At 47.3% G+C, this 14,154-nt stretch overlaps 1 protein-coding gene across 24 annotated transcripts in view; it reads left to right on the top strand.

Moving 5' to 3' along the window:
- The window catches only part of SCRIB (scribble planar cell polarity protein), a 668,035-nt gene extending 657,758 nt beyond the window's left edge, over positions 1-10,277 (top strand). For 22 of the 24 annotated variants that reach the window (XM_086966382.1, XM_086966383.1, XM_086966358.1 and 19 more), the window contains one exon: positions 5,742-10,277. In XM_086966382.1, coding sequence (XP_086822508.1) covers positions 5,742-5,896 — 155 coding nt within the window. In that variant the 3' untranslated portion in view covers positions 5,897-10,277. The remainder of the gene's footprint in view (positions 1-5,741) is intronic. The other 2 variants (XM_086966373.1, XM_086966371.1) reach the window with 1 other exon arrangement.
- The last annotated feature ends 3,877 nt before the right edge of the window (positions 10,278-14,154 follow it).

Raw genomic sequence — 14,154 nt, 5'->3', positions numbered from 1 at the left:
CAGACTCCATTATCGCACCCCATCTCTGAGACGTCATCAACTGCTCCCTCAAATCCGCCACCTTCCCGGAAAGCTGGAAACATGCCGAACTCAGCGCCCTCTTGAAGAAACCTACAGCAGACCCCACTGAACTTAAGAACTACCACCCCATTTCACTCCTCCCATTCCCTGCCAAAGTCATTGAGAAAGCTGTCAACAGTCAACTCGCCGCCTTCCTCTAATCCAACAAATCCCTCGACCCTTCACAGTCCGGCTTCCGAGCCAAACACAGCACCGAGACCGCCCTCATCACAGCAACAGACGACATTCGAACTCTACTGGACAACGGAGAAACTGCTGCCCTCATCCTACTCGACCTCTCCGCAGCCTTCGACACAGTCTGTCATAACACCCTTATACAACGCCTCAGCAACGTCGGAATACAAGGGAAAGCATTGAACTGGATAATCTCGTTCCTCGCCGGAAGAACCCAGAGAGTCCGCCTCCCCCCTTTTAGATCAGAGGCCACCGAAGTCATCTGCGGCGTACCCCAAGGATCTTCACCTAGTCCCACCCTCTTCAACGTATACATGAGTCCCCTCGCATCCATTGCGCGCCAACACAACCTCAACATTATCTCCTACGCAGACGACACTCCACTGATCCTATCCCTCACCAAAGTCCCAAACACCGCCAAAACCAACCTACACGAAGGGATGAAAGAAGTAGCCGAGTGGATGAAGAACAGCCGTTTAAAACTAAACTCGGACAAAACGGAAGTCCTCATCTTAGGATCATCCCCCTCCGCCTGGGACGACTCATGGTGGCATCCGGCCCTGGGAAACGCACCAATACCAACGGACAACGCACGTAACCTGGGCTTCATCCTGGACTCCTCCCTCTCGATGACCAGTCAAGTCAACGCCGTCTCATCATCATGCTTCAACATCCTACGTATGCTCAACAAAATCTTCGTTGGATCCCCACCGAAACAAGAAAGACGGTCACCCATGCACTGGTCACAAGCTGACTAGACTACGGAAACACCCTTTACGCCGGAACCACAGCCAAACTACAGAAAAAACTCCAACGCATCCAAAACGCCTCAGCCAGACTCATCCTAGACATCCCCGCCAAGCTCACATTTCCGGTCACCTGAAAGACCTCCACTGGCTCCCCGTCAGCAAGAGAATAACGTTCCGTCTCCTCACCCACGCACACAAAGCCCTCTACGACCTAGGACCCGAATACCTCAACACGCGCCTGTCCTTCTACACCGCCAACTTCGATCGTCCAATCAAGCCCTCAACGCTATTCCACGCATCCAAAGATCCACCATGGGAGGAAGTTCCTTCTCCTACTTAGCGGCCAAGACCTGGAATTCCCTCCCCACCCACCTCCGCAAAGCTCCCCCCCTCCCTCAAGCTCCTTGAGACCCTCTGGGTGAGTAGTGCGCTATACAAATTCAAACTTGACTTGACTTGTGTGTTAGACCTGCACGGCACTTATTTCTATATCCCCATCTTGCTGGCCCAGTAACTACTTGCATTTCATTGTAGCCAGGTAGCATTTTCAGTGCGCATTGCTTCAGTTTGGAATCACCAATGCCCCTCGAGTGCTAATGAAAGTGATGCGGTGGTCACAGCACACCTTCGGTGGTCGGTGTGCCAGTCTACTCCTACCTTGATGACTGGCTGCTGAGGGTGAGCTTGCCCAAGGCAGTTGGCAACCACATCCGGACAGCAAACCTAACATCATTGCTGTTCGCTATCAACAACTGCTGGGAGAGTGCAGTGTCAGCAGTTCTGCATGTTGGCGTTCCCAATGGGTCTCTTTCTGAAACGCATCCGTGTGTGTTGGGTCTCAGGGCTCCTGTATGCCTTCCTGCCGATTCTTTTGCCCTAAGTTCTGAAGAAAATCCAGATCGACTAGCCCCAGGTTTTGCTTGTTGCTCCGGGTTAGGAATGGAGGTATGGTATCCAGAGCTTTGGGACATGAGCATTTGTCCTTCGAGTAGGCTTCCCCTCTGGAGGTATTTGCTGTTGCAGCAAGGGGGCAGCTTTTTGCACCCGGCCCTACCTTTGAATTGGAGATTGTGCAGCAGCAGCTGAACACCATCAAGGTTGATGTCCTCTTGGCAGTGACTTGACAAAACTGTATATGCCAGTTTTTGGGATACATTTGAGGTTTGGTGCTATTCACAGATGCACCCCTCCAGGCCAGGTTATCTGATGTTTTGTTGTTTGTTCTGTCCCTCACTCTGTAAGACTTTGATCTGGGCACAGTTAAATTGCATCTCTGTGCTCTTTCGGCCTTCTTACAGTTACTAGCCCTCATTATTTAAATCACTTCTTGTGATGAACTTTTAAAAAAGAATCCAACATTTGTTTCCTCCTTCTACCTTTGTTATGCCACATTAGAATCTTTACCTGGACCTCACATTTGATGTACCCTCCCTTTAAGCTGCTTTTTAGTTGTTCTTTGAAGCTTTTTACTCAAGACTGTATTCCTCATTACCATAACATCGACAAAGTGAGTAAGTGGGCTCCAAACTCTGTTAACCCACTGTATACATCCTTCCTCCCAGGTAAACTGGTTATGAGATCCCGGTCATCCTTTCTTTCCAAAGTAGCGATACTGTTGCACATCGGTCAAAGCATCACCTTACTGACGTTCTATGTTCTGCCGCACCCCTCTGAGGAAGAGAGACTTCATAATCTAGTCCCCAAAAGATCGCTGAGTTTTTACATTCATAACAGCAGAGGACATTGAGTGAATGATCAGCTCTTTGTGGGGTTCGTGAGACCAAAGAATGTCCAAAGCCATACAGACCATTTTGTGATGGATCATGCTCTGCATTAAGATATGCTACACACTGGCCAAGAAGCAGCCCTCGGAACAGATAAAGGCTCATTCTATTAGAGCGATCTACGCTTCTCCATATGTTCACGAAGCCCCCCTGTCTGGATAACTGTTTGCTAAGAGGGGCATTTCGCCTGCTTGGTCCTACAGTTCTTTTTGGTTTGAGCCAATTCACAGATCAACATCTGAATAGGTATTGCGTTAGTATCGATTGAAAAGGTGAGTAATCTGTGGTTAGAAGAGTATCAGAACTACAAGTTACCATCAGTAACGCTCTTTCTGGTAGAGACTAACTGCAGATTCCTCACCAACCCTCCCATCGTCCCCATTCTTTGAAAGATCCCTAATATAGGAATCTGTTCATTGGGTGAAGCGGACTACTGGGGCTGTGTGTCTTGGGGACGCGGACAGCCTTGAAAGCAACTGACCATGTGCAGTATTAGTGCCTGTATTGACTACACAAGTCATTTCCGGAGTAGAACGGCATCATTGAGGAGCACCAGGATGTCACCGGGCGGCGCACAGAAGTACTGTTAAAACGTTTCTGTATCCAGTCTGACACATGCTGAAGTATTCAAAAGATTAGAATCCTCCAGTTAGATAATGTATCTACCAGAAAAAGCATCCAGAGGTAACTAATTTGCACGTTCCCACCGAATCCCTATGTAATGCCCTGATGGGACTTGAACTTAGACTTTATATTCTAGCAAAAAAAGAAGCTCCCAGATTGCTTACGGAATCATTCTAACAGGGCCAAAACTGTTACCACTGCGTTAGCATGAGGAGTGCTTGTCCTGTACATCTATCAGGCAGTCAAGTGGGCTTCAATACACATGTTCACAGAGCACTACTCCTTCAACAGTCCGGTCTGTCGAGAGGGGCATTTTGCCCACTCGGTCCCGCAGGACTTTGGTTTGAGACATTTCGGAGACTTACCAGCTTAGTTAGTGCTGCTTTGATATCTATTCAGAAGGTGAGGAATCTGCTTTTAGAAGCTTCAATCCTTCAATCTTTCTGGTGGATGGGTAAACCAAAGATTCCTAGCTGACCCTTCCACCAAACCCTTCTGTGAACTGCACACTCATCCATCTAAAAAGGTCTTCACACCAGTCGTGCTGATTTGCTAATGAGCTCTGCGTCTGAACGTTGGACAGCCTAGCAGCTGTGAGCGCATAGGCTTGGCGCCTATATGCAGCTCCACTCATCAATCCTGAGCGGAACAGTGTTGTTGCATAGTGACACAATGCCACCTAGTACCCCTGAACTGCTCTGAAAGTTTCCAGGTCCAGTCTTACGCCTTATGGCCTTCTGTGATCTCCAGGCAAGAGTGACCAGAGGGAATACAACAATGGTGCTTATTTGTATGTATTTATGTACAGTGTTTGTCTATTGCACTGCTTCACAAGTAGGTATTAGAACATTTTACCTAGAACTAGATATTCCCGATGTCGTCATCATCATAATAACTTTATTTCGATCTCCAGGAACATAATAGTACAACATACCTAAAACCATCCTTGAATCAATGTAAAAGATATCACCACAGATCAGAAACTTGTATACATTAATGAGGAATTCTTTAGCGTAAAAACCACAATCGTATTCTGCATTATACTAAATAGTTAAGAACATGTTGGATGTTGGCATAGTATTAGATACAGTTTTAAAGTGCAACATTGAAACACATTAAGTGCAAATATTCATAAAATAAATAAAAAAGAATACTAATAATTCTAGGAGAGGAACCTGGTGCCGCACAAAAATAGACATAAAATTGTACAGCTTCTAGTTAAATGTTAAAATCACAGAAGCAACAGTCAAATCCAAGTACTGCCTTCATAGCATTCCAGCGCATAGGCTAGCCTGTACCTATAGGAAACTTCCCTATTGCAGATGTGCAAATTCGAATTAAGTGCAATATAAACATCTTAGCTAGAACATACAAACTCACAGCTCATTAAAGATAACATGGTCGACAGATAAGAGAACATTAAAAAACCCCATCAACGAGACAGTCTTTTTGGCGAGTCAACACTTAACCATTTCCTGGATAGCTGCTGCTCGTAGGCATTTGCAACACCTGATCCAAGCTGGCCTTAGGAATCTGGCAATTGAAAAATGCATTGCTCTAATTGTCAGTTGAGAGGATTCTAAATGCCTCCATATATCTGCCAGTTTCGTACAAGGAGGAACTATCCACGTTCTTGTGTGGTGCTGATGTGCTGAGCAAAAAAGCTGAATATGCGTTAACGATTCGTAGCCTCTCCACAGGCAGGGAGGGCATAGAGCAGGGGTCTCCAAACCAGTGCTGGAGGGCCGGATCCATTCCAGATTTTTTGGATATCCCCATTGAGATACATGTAGTCATTTAAAAATCTGGCATGGATCCAGCCCTCCAGGACCGGTTTGGAGATCCCTGGCATAGAGCTTTCTCAGGCGCAGGTCTAGCCCACTTGCTACAAAATTACTTAGTTGGAAGAGTCCTGTACCTGTACAATTTGTGAGCCAAACGGGGAGGGAGTCGGGCGGGGGTAAATTTCGTAAATGCTAGGCTTATAACATTTGAATGATTTTACGTTCATGAAGTCCCTTGTCAAAGGACCACAACTGGTTGTAATAGTTTGTATGATAGAAAATTACCAATAGATTTTTTCAAACTATCTTTTGCAATTCATCAGTCTCCGGGAGAGAGACAAAAGGTTCTCCAGCCCCAAATATGTTTAACAGAGTGGCACGGGGTTAAGGGAGGAGGCTGTTGGTGTTACACCAACACAAAAGAAGCCTCGGCATGCAAGAACCATTGCTATGGACAACTAACTTTTTGTTTACATTTGTCTTATCTTAGAAGATGTTCTTTCTTTGTAGCTGCATATTTACCTGTCCGCTGTTTCCCTACACAGTTCACCCAGAGGAGGATGGAGAAGCAGAGGATGCAGATTTAGCAGAGAACATCTCCATGTCCAACCCCTCCGCACTTGATGAATTGTCCGTTTACAGCAGCAAAAGAAAATTGCGACACGGCCGGCGAAGCTTGGAGGCAGCCATTCCAACATAGATCTCCAGGCGAAGGACAGATCACCATAGGGGCTCCTGTCCTCTTTGCTTCATAGAAAGCACTTGGAACTGTGAAATCCCACTACATGATAAACTGATGGAGCAGCAAAAGTGGGGAGCCTCGGACCCCCTACTGTCACGGGGTAGACACTAGAGTGCAGTCTTTGCTAATGGCCATGAGACTGAACCTGGGCACCACATGGGTTGACGGGCTTGCTAATGTGCTCTTTTGATAGGCTGAGATGGACTTCTGCCGTCATCCTCTTGGTGCCGAGGACATTTGGAATGGGGTAGGGCGTCCAAAACAGGGAGGGCGTATTTTGGAATTTGGGTGGGAGCAAAGGGGGGTGGGGTGCTCAGGTATTCAGCTTTCGTTAATTTTACCCTTATCGTTGAAGGGGGCTGGAAATCGGTGGCTATCCTCTAGTCTGCAATATCGAAGCCAGGGAGGGGGAGAGGCCGGCCTAATTCTTAACTTGTAAATAGTGTATGTATGATCGCGTGTGCATGCGTGAGATCACGCATCTCGTTTTTCAGAGAGCCCTGTGAGAAGACACATCTCAATTGGGCCCAGAGCGGTTTTTATCATGTTTTTATGCTGCCAGAGACTCCTTAGTTGATTTTTTTTATTGAATTAGTAAATGCAGGGAGTTGGGTATTTTAACCTTTCTTTTTTACTTGTGGGAGAGTAGCACAGTTAGGGTGGCTTTAGGTTTTTTCGATCCTGCAAACAGCAATATTTGCCTGCAGTGTTGTCCTCTCTGGTATGTCTCATGTGCAGGTGAAAGGATTACTGGGATGTCTCGAGCCTAGCTGCTGAGAGACGGCGGGTAGCTATGTCATTCCGAACAAACTGCTGATGTCTTTTGTGGGTTTCTCACCATGCGTTGATGGCTGTTTTTGCTCTTTTTGTCCCTTTTGGCTCATTGTGCTCTTATGACATTGCATTCGTTGGGTTCCACCTCAGCGCTTGGTTGGTTTTGTTAACTATTTTTTGATTTCACTTGAGTGACTGTTCTTTCTCTAATCCTCCTTCAGTTCCGACTAATGTTCCCAAAAGGATTGTTAGATAGCTAAATTATATTTAGTTTGGAGACAATATGGAAGAATTGCAATCTCCTAATGAATGTCGGGACCTGCAGCTTCGTGTCTGATGGTTCAGATGTGAAGCGGTTGTCAGTTGCATGCTGGTAATGGGACATGGAGCTAAGCAGGACATGGGGGCAATGAGGCAATGGTCTCCTGGGATCGCCAAGGTCCAGTAGCAACTTTCATCTTAGGGACTGGAGCACAATCTGAAATACCAGTGTGGATTGGAAAAGGGTCAAGTTGCACCACACTGGAATGATGTGGAATGTGGAATGATGTTTCAGACAAAAAACTGTTGTGCTCGAACACATACAACAATGGTTCAGGTATATAACCATGCCAAACCTTTGAAGCTTCAGTTTCCCAAGTAATTAAATTACAGCACAAAACCCACACCCTTCGCCTACGTTTAATGTCACATTTCTCCCGGACTTGAAGGCAAAACATCTCGCCTGTTCTAAATGGACAGTGCTTAATTGTAGGTGCACTTTCACTGCACTTGTGACCGCTTGAGATGCCCTCCAGATTCCCAGTCGCACCATGCAACTGTAAGTGTCCCTTTGTGTATTAGTCTGATGGTGAGCAGGCAGCACATATCGGATGCTCCTTCCACAAGATATGCGGTGTGCAAACTGGATGGCCAGTGCTAGTTCAGAGTTTACTCTAAAGCAAGCAAGGAAAGCCTGCCCATGTTACTTGCTATAGCTGGTCCCGGAGAAGTTGCGTTTTAAATCACATCTGTGAACCCTGGTACTTCTAAGGCAGTAAAATCCTCCATCTTACTGGTGCTATTGTTCATATAAATAGTGCCTGGAGATTTACGCGAAGACAGTAGACTGCCAGTGACTGAACATTCTTGGAATCTCCGCAGTATTGCGTGAAACCTCCTTCTTTCCTCCTGGTTTTGTTATTTTATTTATTCCCTCTTATTTGCTTCTATTCTAAAATTGATTTTAAACCTATATGTCCATTCGCTTCTAGTGTGCTTGCAGTAGGATTGTCACAACGGAGTCCAAGTCCTTTCACCCTCTGTACTGTCTACTGTGTACCCTTAAGGAGAGATCTGTTTGGCAACCCTAGACACGTTCATTTTTCAAAACTCTCCATCTCTCCACACACACATTCTCCTCTCCCCATCATCATACCTCCACACCAAACCAACCAAAACATGTCCATCTAGAATGCCTACCTTTGCGAGGATGGAGGGCATGATCTTGTGTTGCTGTGCACCACTGTATATATTTACTGCCATATAAAATTGCTTTTATTCCCGTATGCGAGTTATTGTATGGATCATCGTGTGTGTGATCTGTGGTTGAGATGGAAGACCTAAATACATTAGAATTTGATTGCAATCTCATGTTGCTGATTGAGTGCTTGGCAGTGTTTGGGGGAACAGTGTGTCTGTAGTTAATCTGTATAGTCCACTGCACTTATTTTCAGTGCAAGGTGTTACTATCTGTTTGTTCATATTTATTTGTGAATGCATGTGCCTGTGTAGATTTGATATGGAGGGCGGTATCGGAATATTTGTGTACGCGTGCAAGCCCGATTTGTATATATGTACATTTATGTGCCTGTTCTGCAACTTGTTTGACTGGTGTATTTAATATTTGGCTTTGTGCTGTTCCTTCCAGGGATGTGTGTATGTATTTATTGTTGCCTGCGTTTGATACCTTCCATCTTGAGGGAGTTACCCATTCTGTAAACACAAAGGGAACTGGTGACTTGTGTCTCCATAGTTGCCAATCTCAAACATTTCATGATCTGTCACAATGCTTCATACAACCAAATCACTTTTGTAATAATGCCTTTCTCCATTCTAAATTCCAAACAAACTTTCCCACTGTCTACCATTCTGTTACCTCAAGGCACTCTTTATAGCATTGTCATCCTGTATCAGAAGCTCCTACAATCTATCTCACCCTTTTGTCTGGCAGTGGTGGCAGAGGGGTCTCTCCTTCTCTTGTCTGTGGTTGCACCTTTTATTCTGACAATGGTTCTGTCATTCTCCCTGACCCCATTGTTTGGGAGTAATTCCATTGTTATCTCACCCTAATGTCTCACATTCGTTCCTCTCGCTCTAACTACAGTGCAATCCTTCTCCTACCCCTACCATTCATTGTCATCCTATTGTCAGTCAGTGGTCCCAGCAATCTCTCACATTCAGTGGTTTTATGTTGCAGATGTGTGCTTTGGGTTTAGGTGTGTTATGATGTTCTCACGGACCCACTACTCCTATCTCTGCCAATGTCTGTCTAGAAGTGAGACATCTTTTATACTCTCACTCTTCACCTACTAAAGCAGGCCTTCCGCTGCTATTAATTCTCTACTGTGAGATTAGTATATTTTTCTTCTCTCATTGTTTGAGAGAACATCCGCTCTTTTTACCCATGGAGTCCAGCAAAGCCTTGAGTCCTTACGTAACTTTCCCTTCGATTGCCTGAATACATCATTCCCTTGTTTTTTGCCATCAAGTCAACAGTTTGTTGTGTGTGTTATCCATTCTCTGTCGTCTGTCAGAAGCTCCAGTATTCGTGCTGTTGTCTGCTATTCAAAAGCCAGTGTCTATCTTTGGCTCTTGAAATATGCATCCTGCTGGGTAGTGCTGCTCTAACTCCAATAGGGTCCCCTTTCGTGTAGCCTGCCAACAAGTCCAGAGTTGTCCAAATTTTTAAGTTGCCTGTCAGTGAGCACTTTGTTGCCCTGTTTCACAACTATTCTCTCTATAGTAATCTTCCATTAAGATCCGCTTCCCCTACTCCTTTTCAATTGCCAGCGTGCCTCCTCTTCCGGTTCCCAACCTGCACTTTTGCATGTATCTTCGATGAATGACTGAATGCCTGTCTTTAGAGAATTTTTCAAAAAAAAGAAAACCAAACTCCTTACACTTTTTTTAATAGTTGATGGAGCTGGGAGAGGAGGTAGTTGTGACAAGAAAGTAACATCTTGTCAATTCTCTTTTTTGAGCCATGTATTTAACAATGAACGGTTTTATCTATTTTTGCTATAATCAACTGATTTTAGTGTTTTGGCTTTGAACTGGAGTGCAGTTTGGGGTAGGAGGAAATTATGAATGGCTTCTGAGGAAGGGTAAAGGAAACTGAAAATCTAGGGAACAGGTTCAAAAGCCTCTACTGTCTTTTAAATAGTTCTTTGTGGTTCTCCTTTGCCACGAGGGGGAACGTAGCCGAGAGGGAACATAGCTCACCAAGACTGTAACTAGTGAAATTTGTACAACCAAAGAAGTCTATTTTGTGGTTCGCAAACAATAAAGTTTACTTTACATTTTATACCTTGTGTGAAGTCCTGCATTCGAGTGATTGTTGGAAAATCAGCAGAGGGTGGGACAGATTGCATTCCATATCCATTGCGCCACTTCCACACATGTTCTTCCCTCACCAACTCCACTGACTAATTGAAGGTCATTCTTCCATTGGGGACATTCTTTTTGTTGTGTCAGAGTTGAACACCTATGAAAGTATAGTTTGTGGCATTTAGAAGAAACGACCATTAAGCAGACTTGTAAGGATGATATTTATTATTAGAATAGCACGTTTTCTGATGGATACTACTAACCACAGATTCCTCACCTAAAGAATAGTCCCATGGGGTCAACTTTTCATAGCAGTGCTACATGGCGCTGTGGGTCTTCCCTGGAAGCAAAAGAGCAAAGCCACATATAAGCGGCACCCATGTGTGCTGACAACAGTTCCTTTCTTTGCGTTCCTTTGAACACAGATCTTTAGGCCCCCTCCCTTACTGTGGGTATTCAGCGATCTTCCACTCTCAAAATCCAGTGTGCGAGAGACCGATGTCCCCACCTACACCTGCAGGGTCCAAATCCATGCTGTGACTGTAGAAAACAGATATCTGTAACAGACCAACACAAGGTGTGCCATTGGTGTTTGGGCTCAGGGTACAACGCCCAGTTGTGCAATGAGTCTTAATGCACATGAAGTTGATCCAGGACCGTGAAACGTCTGTTGCTGAGCAGTAGTCACGGACCTTGTGTAAGTTTCACTCCAAAGAGAGGGCGTGGGCCATCTCCCGAGACTGATCTCGCGACAGGGTCAGGAGAGTATGGTACCCGGAATTCTGGGAATTAAAATGCGCCCTCTGATTGTATTGCCATTCTGGAAATATCTTCTGTTGCAGCAGGGCAGGATTCTGCCCCGCTGCACAATCTGCATTTCTATTCCTGGAGATTGAGTGGCAGCAGTAGACTACACTTGATTTGCTACCTAAAGCGATTAATGTCATTCTGGCTGCTAGGTACCATTACAAGAAACCGGTTTATGCCGGGCACTGAGACAATTTGTGACCTGATGTGGAGTCCACAAGACAGACCCTTTACAGGCCAAACTGTCATATTTTATTTGTTCTGTCCTTGGCCTAGCAAAGTCTTAGAAAGGCAAGAGAGGTTTAGTTGGTGCCTGGCCAGGCGTCACGACCTCTGTTGCTACATTCATTTTCACCTCCATAGTGGAGGGTTGTGAAGGTCAAGAACCTTAGCAACCCTCTGAATCACAGTGGCGAAAAATATACTTTCTTCTGTTGCTGGGCTACGGGGAAGCAACCCAATACTGGGTGAGATTTCTAACCCATTGGCATCATGCAAGCCCAGGTACCAGTTGTCATCATAGGGTGAGGCAAACTATTGCTCATCACTTTTGTCTCCATATATCTGAAAGAAAAACGTTAGCGATAGATTCCTTAACTTAGAATTACCCCAGGCATCAGACTGGATCCAGAAAGTGTTCGTTAGCAGTACCCCTGTGCGTCGGAAGGTGGTGTCGTGCGGCTCCGCGTCCATCGTTGGCGTCATGGTCGCAGAGATGACGTCGCAGCAGCTATTTATTTATTTATAAATAGATGACGCCCTCGCGCACTGACATCCGTTCTTTCTTTTTCTGCACTAGCACGCACAGATCCGGAGAGAGCGGTACCCCCAGTAAATTTTTGACTGAGCTTTTTCGAGTCTTTTTGTCTCCATTCTTTTGAGTCAATCGACTCCTGGTGTAGGGATGCCCGGCTTCAAGAACTGCGGGGACTGTAACCGCATGATGCCGGTGAGGGACCCGCACCGTGGAGAAGTGTGGCTCACTAGTTAGAAGCAGCAGACCCTGAAGCAGAGGTCTGACCCGGGACCAGGGTTCGATGCCCGACGCGGCAGGGTCTTGGGCTCAATGTCCACGGACTCGATAATTCTCGCCTCGATGCCTACTCTAATCATGGGTCCCACTCTGCAACTCTGGGCAATAGCTTGCTTAATCTCCACAACGGCCCGAAAGCGCTGGGATGCCTGGCTTCACCATGGGGGTGCCCAGTAGGGGGCATCTCACAGGGAAAGCCAGGAAGGGTTCCACAGCGGTATACAGCGCCAGGATGCCTGTCAGGTGATAGTGCGCTTTACAAGTATACACACACATTTACACATTACTGTGTGTGTCTCTACTGCCTGAGGCGTGACAACGACCCCAAGTCGTGCCCCGACTGTGGCGCCATGGCGCCGAAGACTTTGCGGGAGCGATCCCGAAAGTTGCTGGAAGCCCAGCAGTCTGCTCCGTGCTGCTAAAGGTCCCGGTCCTGTGGGAGCTCGAGGGGCCGGTTGCGGAGTTGTCATAATCGTTCGTCTGGATTTAAGTCTTCACACTTGGGGTCAGGTAAGTCTAAGCATTCCAAGAAGAAGTCGAAGAAGCGTCGTTGCTCTTTGACTTCCCGTCGCGCGACACAGCTTTGGGTGCTGGAGGTGCCACCCCCGCAGCTCCGGCGGAGCCTGCGACATCGGCCTAACCGCCTTTTCCGGGTCCTTTGGCGACGCCTGCCCAGGTGCAAGAATTTCTTGCTGCCATGGCCCGACTCTGGGCCGTCTGGCCCCGCTGGTGCACCTTCCGGGCCCCACAGGCCAGACTGGAGGCCCTGCCCTTCCATCGTCGGCGGCTTCGGTACCGTCGTCTCATGACCCTCCTGGATCCCGGTTGAAGGCTGTTGACTTTATAACACCTCCACCGACTTCTGCACCACCTCCGACAACGTCAGGTGCTACCAACGACGTCGTCACCAGTTTCTGCCCCGAAGCGGACACGGCGCGGGATCGGCATCGTTCGACGCTGATCCCAATGGGGTTATTCTATCCCCTATCAGTCCTCCTTATTTTCAGCCTGTTGTGCAGACTTCGGAGGAAGGGGAGGACTGGGAGGGGTCTAAGGACCTTCTCGCACAGCAGTGTGAGTATGACCCGGACTGGGCAGAGGAATTGGGGGATGCCAGTGATCTTGACACCTCTCCTGACCTTGGCATGCTATCTTCTCCTACCGTGGCTACGGAGGAAGGCGCAAGTTACGCAGTGGTGTTGCGTAGGGCGGCTGAGGCCCTCAACCTCAAACTCTGTTCAGTGCCTGTCAGGACTAACCTCCTGACAGAAGTGCTTCAACCGGCGGCGGCCTTTTCGGAGCCCTTGCTGCCCTTTTACGATGGACATTCTTTTGGGCACTTAGTCCAGGCCCAACACAGGGGACAGGAAGGTGGCCCGACGCCATCGCCCGGCTCCGGGCGAGCCCCTCTTTCTCCCCCAACACCCCACCCCTATGAGCTTGGTTGTCTAAGCCTCTGCTTCACAGAGCGCATTCCCTTCCGCACCTCCGAATAGGGAATCCAAGAAGCTGTTTTCATTTGCCAGCTTAGGGTTGCGGTCGGTGAACACCGCATGCCTCTTGGGCCGTTATTCCCACTCTGTTGGATACGGTTGCGCAGGTGCTGCCTGCCTGTCCGGAGGAGGCCCGGACAGTCCTCTCTCTAACTGTGGCAGCAGGAAGAGATGCAGCTAAGTTCACCATTCATTGTGGCCTTGATACCGCCGACTCGCTTGGCAGGGCGATTTCCATGACGGTGGCGCTTTGGCGCCACGTCTGGCTGAGGACAACTTGCTTTTCAGGGGATGTCCAGAACACTCTGATGGACATCCCCTTTGATGGCATCAGCCTTTTCGGAAACAAGGCAGATAGTTCGTTGGAGTGTTTTAAGGACTCACGGGCTACGGCCAAGTCTTTGGGCCCGTCGGCCACTCGCCCTCCTCTGCCTTCTGCTTTTCGCTCCTTTCTTGGCCACGGAAGGGGTGCCCCACCACGTTTGTTTCAGAGCCAGAGGCCTGCACAACAACAACCTCAG

This window comes from Lissotriton vulgaris, chromosome 4_1 (genome assembly GCF_964263255.1).
Source record: "Lissotriton vulgaris chromosome 4_1, aLisVul1.2, whole genome shotgun sequence".
Taxonomy (NCBI): Eukaryota; Metazoa; Chordata; class Amphibia; order Caudata; family Salamandridae; genus Lissotriton; species Lissotriton vulgaris.
Note: the sequence above shows the minus strand (reverse complement) of the source record. Positions and strands in the feature narration are given on the sequence as shown.